General features: G+C 43.7%; 2 protein-coding genes across 2 annotated transcripts in view; one reads left to right on the plus strand and one right to left on the minus strand.

Annotated features, from left to right (window-relative positions):
* Nucleotides 1–2,207, plus strand: part of LOC308285062 (uncharacterized protein) — a gene marked incomplete at both ends in the record, with an annotated part of 30,445 nt that extends 28,238 nt beyond the window's left edge. The window contains 2 exons of the mRNA XM_080725780.1: nt 317–560; nt 1,684–2,207. Coding sequence (XP_080581906.1) covers nt 317–560; nt 1,684–2,207 — 768 coding nt within the window. The remainder of the gene's footprint in view (nt 1–316; nt 561–1,683) is intronic.
* Nucleotides 2,208–6,571: 4,364 nt separating this feature from the next.
* On the minus strand, nt 6,572–8,247 carry ptger4c (prostaglandin E receptor 4 (subtype EP4) c; the record flags this gene model as incomplete). The annotated part of the gene is made up of 2 exons (XM_080726993.1): nt 6,572–7,171; nt 7,387–8,247. 2 exons carry the CDS (start codon nt 8,245–8,247, stop codon nt 6,572–6,574), a joined length of 1,461 nt encoding a protein of 486 aa, XP_080583119.1.
* Between the last annotated feature and the right edge of the window lie 2,907 nt (nt 8,248–11,154).

The raw sequence follows: 11,154 nt of genomic DNA on the forward strand, positions 1-11,154 counted from the left end.
TCTCTCTCTCCCTCTCCAGGTGGGCCCAGGAGGAGGGGTCAGAAGGTGGTATAGACAGGGAGCCACCGCTGTGATGTCACCAAGGGCTCTGCGCCACATCAGAAACTGGAAGGTGAGCAGGCCGCTGGTTTAAAAAAAAAAGCTAATAATTAGGAGGTGGACTGGGTTATGGACAGTCATCGATACGCATTCAAATCCTGAGTGTTACTTTAACCCTGAGAGTGTAAAAGATGGACTCGTGTTCACAGACCCCCTGAGTGACCCCCATCTTCAGCATTCAGTTGGCTCATTATGTGCAAATGCCATTATCCTACAGGTGCTGCTGTGGGTGGTTGTCTCTCTGCTGCCCCTGGTGGAAGGAGCTCGTATGGGAAGCAGCAGCAGCAGTAGCATCAGCAGCATGGGTTTAGGACCGGCTTCGGGCCATGCTGTGGGTCTGCTGGGAGGCCAGGCAGAGGAGAGGCAGCTCCCTGACACCCTGCCAGAGGTGGAGGAGGAACAAGATGAAGAGGAGCAAGAGGAAGATAATGACCCTTACTCCCCGTGGCATGCTGTCTATGGTAAATACTACTGGAGGGGAATTGTTGTGGGACACTCATCCTTGCACTGTTATTGCGACCGTCAGGTCGCAGTTGGTATGAAAACGTCCACCTCATGTCCGTCTGTAAGTGAGTGACTCAGCGTGTCACGCTAAGTAACACATGGGTCTGTGGTGCGTCGCTGATTGGCTCTCACATGAAATGCTACGTCTGTTTCTGTGTGCGTCTCTGTGCAGTGCCAGAAGTTCTGTTGTTGAGCTGACGGTCGTTTCTCGCCGCTTGCGCGTGTTACTTCTACTAACCCATTCCCTAAGCCTAACCCTATCCATCACCTCTACATGCCTGACCTTTCCCGAAACCATATTCAACCTGCCGTCCCTGTTTTGGGCATGTCATTGGTAACGATTTACCAACATTTTCAAACGTTTTCCAACTTCTTTTCTTTTATCACACCACAACATGTAATCATGATGCGATGAGTTATGAGCTTGTAAATTAGCAATTTTCACTATTTGTCATATGACAGTAAGTAAATACCGGTATGTCTTTAACCCTAAGCTTAAAGCTATACTATGTAACTTTTTTAATAAAAAAAATCTTAAAATTGTCCTAATTATTAAATCACTAAAGTTTTAGAACACCCACTCTGTTCATTTCAGCTCCCAAAGCCTTTTCTTTATATGTGTTCTACTGAGCCCTGGTGGCCGTGACCGGGGCTGTTTTTCCGGCAAAATTACAAGTCATATGCATCATTCTGTACACGTGTCTCCCTACCGGCCAATCAAAGCCCAGATCATACACTGCCGAGCTCTTCAGGAAGTACACTGCAGTGTTTACACTGGGCTAGGAGTTTAGCATGTAGCTCTCCAACCGAGGCTCGTAGAGGGACACGAAAGACCTCTATGGATTGTTCTCACAAAGATAGCAGTACGAACACGCACACACACACACACACACACACACACACACACACACACACACACACACACACACACACTCAGTAAGCAACAAAACTCTTTTAACAATGAATCTTGTATGAAAAAGCATATATCATAGAAAAGTATAATTTATCTCCATCAGTCGTTACTCCCATCATTCTCTTTTTCTGCTCTCCGTCATTGTTCTGTGGTCCTCTGCCCTCCAGAGCCGTATGTGATGGACGAGGCAGACGATCACCCGGGTGGCCGGTGGGCGGGCCGCTCCCCGCGCTCCTCTGACCCTTCGGAACCCCAACCCGAGGGCTCGCCGAAAAAGAAGAAGAAGAAGAGGAAGAAGAAAGAAAAGGAGGAGGAGAAGGACAGGGGAGGAGAAGGCAGGGGGCGGGGCAGGGGTAACGGCGGCAGAGGCCTGCCCAAGCAGAGCAGCAGGGACTGCCGGGTGGAGAAGAAGGAGATGAGGGTCCGCGACCTGGGACTGGGCTTCGACTCGGACGAGATCGTCCTCTTCAAGTTCTGCGTGGGCTCCTGTCAGTCCTCCAGGACCAACTACGACCTGGCCCTCAAGGCCCTGCTGGCGAACGGCTCGCTGCCCCGGCGCACCGCCCGGAAGGTCAGCAACCACCCCTGCTGCCGACCCGACCGCTACGAGCCCGTCTCCTTCATGGACGCCCAGACCACCTGGAGGACCATCCAGTCCCTGTCTGCTGCCAGCTGCATGTGTAAGGGCTGAACAGGTCAACGAAGGAGAGAGGGGGGAGGAAGACGGGGGAGCTAGGCTGGCTGTCACTCATCCCCCATGCAGAGAAGAGTGAGGCAGGGGGCTCAGTGCTGGAGCTGTGTTCAAAAAGCCCCGCATGGGAAGGCCAGAGGTCCGGGTGACGCCCAAAACACAGGGCAGGCCCCTCGGAGAGAACGAGACGGGGAACGGAGAGCCTTTAAGGAAGAATCCGTAGAGGAAGGGTGATGGAGGACCGCTTACTCACTTCCTGTTGTTGAGAGGGAAGTGGGATGGGTTGCACTGGCTGATTAAGGGCAAAGGTCAAAGATGACAGACTGCGAGGGAGGTCGCCAGGGAGTCGTGGTTTGGATGTGTTTTTGCCTCTTCAGAGATGAATTGTTTTCAGCTGAATCTATGGTGACGAGCATACACCAGCTAGAGGTGTTACTAATAACAGAAACAGGGAATCAGACTACACTGAATGGGCAAAACCCCTGTCTAAAATTGCTTGTGTTTCTGCTATAAAAACACCTGAGGATGCATGTGTGCGTGTGTGTGTGTGTGTGTGTGTGTGTGTGTGTGTGTGCGTGTGTGTGTGTGTGTGTGTGTGTGTGTGTGTGTGTGCGCGTGTGTGCGTGCGTGCGTGCGTGCGTGCGTGCGTGCGTGCGTGGGTTATGACTCGGGACGACTCAAACAAAAGAGGATTGTTTAATTTCTGTAAAATAAAACTGTGATTGATGTTTTGTACTTCGATTAATGGGAAACAGACTCTTTCTGTATGTTTAATATTCATTCTTTTCACGTTACACAAAACACACACACACAAAAAAAAACAGGGATATAAAACAGGGATAATAATAATATATCATTGTTCCATTTCCATGTTCAGGTGAACTTTACCCAAGTGGATGCCATGTATCCTCATGTATTGCTGTATGATAAGAAAATATATTTATTTCTGATAAATTATTTATTTATTATTGCTTGATATGAAAGCTGTTTTCATGAACTATATTGTAGATGGATATCTATTTATTGTCCAGACCACACCCGTTTTCAGTCTTCATGTCATTGATTGTTTGCTCTTATGCCTTAGTAAAATAACCTGAGATGTGCAAAGGATGTGCAGCTGTTTTGGCGCAGACTTTGGTAGAATTTCTATTTCTGTGTTACAGCCAAGAACTTGTCTGTGATTCATTGAACAAGCCTGTCACAATGGATCCTATTACATTATCCAAAAGGGTCCAACTGGTGCTCTTTACTGTACACTAAACAAAAGATAAAAATGTTTAAACTCATTAGAAGGATTGCATGACACTGTCACACTGCCTGTAGGATTGTGTGAGATAAGAGGGTTGACTCATTTTGTATTTTGTATATCAGTGGTTCTCAAAGTGGGATCCAGGGAACCTCAGGGTTGTGGGCGGTTATGTTAGTTATGGGGGTCCTTGAATTTAAAAAGTTTGAGAATCACATACACTGTTGTACATGATGCTTATTCATATTAGCTGACCTGAAGTTTAATATAAAGCAGAGAATCATATCAGTTGCACAACCTTATAAATTGTATAAGCAGACAAGAGTTTAAGGATCTCACCAGGTTGGAAAACCAAACATTGCCAGGGTCTCATATTCAGTATTCCAGGACAATATCTATTATTATTATTATTTTTGCTGTTATTATCAATATTATTATGCAGAATTTCCTTTATTTTTGTATATCCTCTAGGGGAATAAAGTTTTCAAAAAAGAAACACGGGTTTTGTTTTCTTTCAAATGGAAACCTTTTTATTCCACACAACCACAAAAATATTTCCTCTGTAAATATTACATTTAAATATAAATTCTCAGAGAGATCACTGAGGGAGGCCCTCATTATCTAGAAGTAAAAGTGTGTCAATATGGCATATGGCCAATAACCCAATTGTTAAATTGTGAGTGTTGTTTCATACAGGCTATAGGCTATTGTAGCCCATCATTTCGTAGGATGACGATGATAGCCTAATATTAATATTATATTGGCTTTCTTCTGTGTGGAAGGAATACTAAAAAGGAAAGTAAGCCAAGCTTCATTGAAAACAACAACAAAACGAACCACATAGGCGACCATGTGCACAGCAGTGACCGCACACAGATGCCTTGCTTAAACCAATGAGCGCGTGACACTACAACAGTTGCACAACAAGTGCAATGTGATTAACATTCAGACGTGTTGATTGATTGACACCTGTGGTGTGGGGAGAGGCTTTCGTCTGGGCAGCAGGTAGGCTACAAACATATTGAGGGGGAAACGTTAAGTGCAATATAGCGGAGATAATTGAGTTAATGTAGGCCGGTGCGTGATGTCATTCAAGTTTCAACACGTATCCACACAAAAACAACCATTGGTTCCATTTGTACACTCTCCGAGTTAAATTAACATTAATTTTATGATATAAATTGGGGTCTAAGAGATAGGTCCGTGGGCTAATAAGTGTAAATATGGGGGTCCTTGACATGAAAAGGTTTTAGAACCGCTGACCTACAGTATACTGGACGATGAAATAGTAATAGGCTACGTTATGCAGTTGCAATAATTCTAGTGTTGTAGTGCCACCTGTTGGGTGTAACCAAAAACAACAAGCTGCTGCCTGCACCCTTATTAACATGCTGAAGAGGGCGCCGGTCTCCTGCTCCTGAGCTTTAAATCAGTGGTTCTCAACCTCCTTGAGGGGGTTCCAGGTGGTCCACAGCTAAATGATGGAGAGTTGGTAACCAAATGGACCCTTATAGATGTTTAACCTTATCTTCATATAAGTAGTCCTACTCCTCACTACTTCTCATTATTAGGCTATAAGATGGTGCAATGGACAGTTGTTGTTTGAATGTTTTTATCCTGGCACTGTAAGCTTTTTGTAAAAACAGTTTTCGAAAAGCGCTGTATAAATGAAGTTTATTTATTATATTATTATAATGTATGTCCATTCACTTGCATCTCATTGGTGGGATATATGAGTCATATATCCCACCAATGAGTTGCAAGTGAGAGGACACTAGTTCAGAAACCTGCCTACCTGTCGATGGGGACTCCAAGCTATAGAATATACAGACTTTCTCTTGCAGGAAAGATAGCACACTGAATAATAGCCCAACGTTTTTCCGTTAATAAAAGCAACAAAAAACTAAAGAAAGAAAAAGGTTTGAAATCTTGTTTTGAATTATATCTTTGGTATGTAGGTTTCTGAATCATCCACAGCCATCATCTCATCTGAGACACAGGGAGACATTGAAATTGTCCCAAGAGCATAGTAGCCTAGTTGAAAATTGGTGAAGTGAACTTGTGTAATTTCTCTTTTTTACTGAAGAACGCCACGGAGGGGACATGGTGTTACTGTCTCCAGTGTAATCTTTATTAGGCTATTACTCACAGACTCACCAACACAACCACAAATTACAGACACAGCTTATTATAAGGAACAACCCCATTGTTTTATTTTTTCAAGTGATTTGTTCACTTTGGTACTATTATCAAAATGTAAGAGGTACAAAACCTTAATACAGCATCCATCCTATAATGGTATTTTGAATTTTCCCTGTATCATGCAACACTGGCAAATGGCACAGTGTGAACTATTATAGCAGCATGTAGACAAATATCACCACGGTGAATCCAGTGCAATATATCGAGTTATGCATGAAATAACAAAATGTCCTAAACATTACAATGAGATGTTTATATATAGGGATCCACTTGGTGGATATGTTTGGCATGCTACCCATAGGGTATAAAACATAGTTAGGCAGTTAGGCCCAACAAGAAGTGCAAACATGGTTTTCGGATACAATAAGAGTGGGCACTAAGGAAGAGTGGGCACCTTGATCTAAAATTGTCCAAAACGTAAAACAAATAATATTATTACACTAATATAACCCTAACCCTATAATAATAATAATGACATTTAAAATGGTCTGAAGTATGATTTGAACATGCATGGTAGCCTACATCATTATAATATGTATCCTTCAACATTTTGTTTATGCCCCAAATGATTGGATAAACAGGTATTTTGTGTTGCAATTTGTTGCAATTGTAGGCCTTAATTGGCTTATGTTCAAGCATGTGTAGCTACTTCTTTATAGGCTACTTATGGCCATTTTCCAAAGAAATATATAGACTATACATTTTTAACATTTTGGGAGAAATAGCCAATTATATCGAGGTACCCATAGTGCCCACTGCCCACTCTTACTGTTACCTGGTTTTCTTATCTTGCGTAACTGGAATTAAGTTTGGTCTTTCTTCAGACCTGTACAAAATACAAATACAAATACTTCGTTTGCTTCCAGGCACGGTATACATATGATATTCGTCACACTTTTGTATGTGTCCAAGTCCATCAGAGGCACTTCTCTGACAGGTGGGAGCTCGGCGTGCTGAAGTTGCATGTGACAATGTCCATTTTTGTGACACGTGAAGCATACAGCGCCGTTGCGGGCTGCGCGTCGCCGTGCCCTGGCAGCCCCGCCAACCGTGCCGCCGCGGCGTTGGAAGCAGCCGCGATGTCCGTGTCGAGAATCGCGGTGTGGTTTATGCTGAACGGGTGGAAGTTGACCCGTGCGGTGTCGTAGTCCCAGGCTTGCCTCATGGCGAAGTCGGCAAAGGATTTAGTCCTGGTGGAACCGTGGTTCTCCGCGTCGTTGGTCGTGCGTAATGACGCGTAACTGGTCTCGTTGCTGTGCTCGAACGACGGGGGTGAATGGCGACCTTCGACCCAGCCTATGGTTTGACCGTGACTTTCACTGCCACGACCAGCGGCTCTCTTGAGCCTCTCGCAGCCTTTCACCAGCAGGTTCTTCCGGCACAGAATGTACACCCACGGATCCAAGATCGGGTTGAATGAGGCGAAGCGGATAGCCAGAAGATCACTGCGGTAGTCAGGCCTCCCTCCAGCAGAAACATAAGCAGGATCGTACAGCTGGTTAACAAAGATTCTGACCTGTTGAATGGAAAAGCGTGAATATTAGCTGCCTGTTAGAATTAACACGCATGCATAAAATAGGATGACTACAGGTTAAAACCTATGAACACGATTGTTTCGTCGCCTTTTAGTCTGTCATTGTAAAAAAAAAAATAGACATACATGATACAATTTCTGACAAAGTAGTAAGAATAGCATGTGCATCTTATTATGCAAGTGCATATTTCTCTTACCACTAACGGAATGGAGCAGACGAGGAAAACAATAGTCATGAAGATCAGAAGCCAGAACATCTGGATCTCAGCTGCAGACGTGACGGTTGGCAGCCGCGGGAAACGGCGCCGATGCCCGCCGTGGACGCACACCTCTGCCCTCACCACCCTGGTCCTCTGGTTCATCCCCAGCAGAGAGCGGCACACGGCGAAGTTACACATGACAGTCACTGCGATCAGCACCAGCATCACGCCGCCGTACAGAAACGAGTACGAGGCGCCCACTGGGTCCTGCGCCCTCCAGTCCAGGAAACACCAAGTCCCCGGGAAGTGTTTCACGTGCTGCCCGAAGCCAAAACTGGGCATGATGCACAGCACTATGTTAGCCAGGTATGCGCCGAGGAGCGCAAAGCGCGCCATGGTCCGGTCTATGTACTGGGAGTAGAAATACGCGTGGTTGATCGCCAGGTAACGCTCGACTGCCATTGCGCACAGGATGGACATCCCTGCCGAGCCGAAGAAAAGCATGGAGAAGGAGAAGAAATGGCAGAGCAGCTCCCCGCCGGGCCAACGGTTAAAAATGTAAGTAGCAATCACCACTGGGCTCGTGAAACAAGTGCCTAGTAGGTCTGTGAAGGCCATTCCGCAGACCAGCGTATAGAAAGTGGTTTCTTTCTGTTCTTTCTTCGAGATGCACAACACCACTATGGCTATGAGGTTTCCTAGGACCCCCACGGCGAACATTGTGGCAGAAGTTACCAGAGATTTAGACTCCAGCCGCAGAGGAGGGAAAGCACTTTGGTTGTGAATGAGAGAGAGAGGCTGCAGAGGCTCTGAAACATTAATGTCAAATTCGCCAACCAAAACGGTGTCGTTGATCATCATTAGAAGAAAAATAAAGTCCACGTAGTGTCAAAAGAAAGCAACTTCGTTCCCCAACTTCTCAAAGTTAAGGCAACTTCCAATTTCCGAAAGCTATGCAGGAATTCTAACTTATAAACCCTGCTGTAGCCCTCCTGAAAAAGTAATGAATGAGCAACAAGTAAAATAAGTCTTGATCATATATCACTGGTGTAGCCTAAAGTTCCCACTTCACTTCCCTCTTTAGCGAACAGGGTGTTCTGTGTGATCTGTTCTGTTGCGCCCATATGAAGGTGTGTCTCTGTGTGTTTATACCGTGGCTGTGCTGATATTTAAGCGGCGAGCTGCCCGCCGGAGTACAGCTGCTGATGTCAAGAGCAGACTGACGTCAGGATCAACGCGGTCCGTGCCACGGATTCCTGTGGCCGGTGGCCAAGAAAGATCGCAAATTTCTTTTCAAATGTGACTTATTTCTTTTGGGAAGGGAAGGAATGTTGAGCACTTTTATTGCCCGCAATACGTTGTTCAATCATCAGACGAATTAAGTGTCAAACAGAAGGTTGGCTATATAGCCCCTTTCACTAATGGATATTGTTTCTGACTGTACGCATATAGACTACGTTTCCCAGAAATATCAGCACCATGGCATGGACAGTCACACAGGACTGTTCCCAAATCCGCCTTTCAATTAAATAGCACCAAGGACAGCGAAGGCTAGATCAGTAGCCAGCCTAAGAAGATTAGGCTATACTGCTGGTTTTAAACTATGCACATTGTGGAATTGATTTAGAATGCAGTCGTAGATTTATTACTTTATAGTCTAAATTACACTGATGGTTTTACTACATCCATATGAATTGATCCATGGAATGAATTTTGATTAATAATTCTCAATTATAGCTTGTCTGAATGATATCATCACCATCTGATACTCCATTAACAACTCAAATGTTGTATAAAAAAAGGTACAAAAAAAGTAGTAGTAGGCCTAGTAGTAGTAGTAGTAGTATAGTATGTGAGGCATCCTCTCTCATTTCTTGAAATGAGAGAGGATTGAAACAGTGGTTGGCTAGAAATCAATGTCCTAAACTCTGCCAGAGAGTGAAGAAGCAGGTGTTCTAATAGAGCTGGCTTGAGGTCATAATACACATTTGTAAAATGTACTCTCAGAATGCAATCCTAGTTGTATTAGTATTTCTCATTCCCAGTAGTTGGGCACTTCCACTCCACTACATCTCAGATCCAAATAATTTTAGTTTTACTCCACTACAATTATTTGAAAACTTTGCACCTTTTGTTCCTTTGTAGATTTTGATTATTATTACAAAACATACATTAACAACTTCAACTCTATATACATTTCAGCCATTTGAATATAGCCGTTATACAAGCTCACATGAGCTTTTAGATCTGCTATTTTCAAAAGATTTGTATACATTTGAAAAAATAATGGGACAATGAGTACTCTCTACTTTTGGTACTTACATTTTGATACCAAATACTTTTGTACTTTTACTCAAGTAAATGTTGAATTCCAGACTTTTACTTGTAACAGAGTACACTGCAGTATTGATACTTTTACTGAAATAAAACATTCAAGTACCTTTTCCACCACTGATCCACTGTATCACCTCCTGTCCTCTATTTCTCTGGCTGAGCCTGGACCACCTCCAGTCCATCCTACATGTCTCTATTACAGTGTTGATTTCGTCAACTAAAACTATGAGTAAATATATTGACAATTTCGTCAACAAAATAAAAACTAGACTAAAACGTTAGGGAGGGACTAGTGGAGAAGAGAGTAATTTTATGTTTGGTTGCTCTCAGGTGTTATAGCAGCAGATCTACAAGCTCACAAGCTGAGCTTGTTGATCGGCTATTTTCAACATGCAACCAAGTGTAAAATCAGTCATTACAATGCCATCAAGGCCTGCCAAAATACATTTCAGTTGACTAAATCAACTGTAGATTTAGTCGCCTAAAATCTTATGATATTTAGTCGACTAAAATTAGACTAAAACTAAAACCTTTCAGGTGACTAAATTATGACTAAAACTAAATTACATTTTATTCAAAAGACTATGACTAAAACTAAATGACAATTTGCTGTCAAAAACAACACTGCTCTGTTATAATTAACATTAGAACACCCAAACACACCAGACACTCATAAGACACTGTCAGACTGTTCTGTGACTCATATTTCCTTCTAGAGTTCATTCTCAGTTAACAGTAAAGAAAGGAATAAAGTCTAGTGCAAACAGCTGTAGCTCGGAATATTTGTTTTACTTTGCAATCAGGTCATGCAGCTGTGTGTGGTCTTTCTTCACTGTTACTCGTTTTGTCTGGCACAACATAACACTTTGAACTTCACTCTCAGCTAAGCCTTTCATCCCGTGTTTGTGTTGTGCAACATTTTGTCAAACATATCTTTCCCAATTAGCAGACCCCCAATCTCTCTAGGTTGGAGGTATTACAGTCGATTAGGTGATGGAGGTATCACACTTACTTAATCAGATTACCTTGGAGTACTTTTAATAGCTTTGAATTAATCTCCTCTCCAGCCACATTGGGTTATTCCATTGTATTCCTGTCACTACTCTGTGTGTGTGTGTGTGTGTGTGTGTGTGCGTGTGTGCGTGTGTGCGTGTGTGCGTGCGTGCGTGCGTGCGTGCGTGCGTGCGTGCGTGCGTGCGTGCGATCGTGCGCGCGTGCGCGCGTGCGTGCGTGCGTGTTAGATCTAATGGTGCCTATATAACATTGTAAATATGTTACATTGTTTTTGTAACATCTCCGTCTCACTGAATATTCAGTGCACACCTTAGTGTGCTGTGCCCACACACCAACACATCATAAATCTAGGTAGACATGTTTTGACGCTTTGTCAAGATGTTGTCCAAGCGTCACAATATGATGACCTGGGAGTGA

This window comes from Nannobrachium achirus, assembly GCF_963921795.1.
Source record: "Nannobrachium achirus genome assembly, chromosome: 5".
Classification (NCBI taxonomy): domain Eukaryota; kingdom Metazoa; phylum Chordata; class Actinopteri; order Myctophiformes; family Myctophidae; genus Nannobrachium; species Nannobrachium achirus.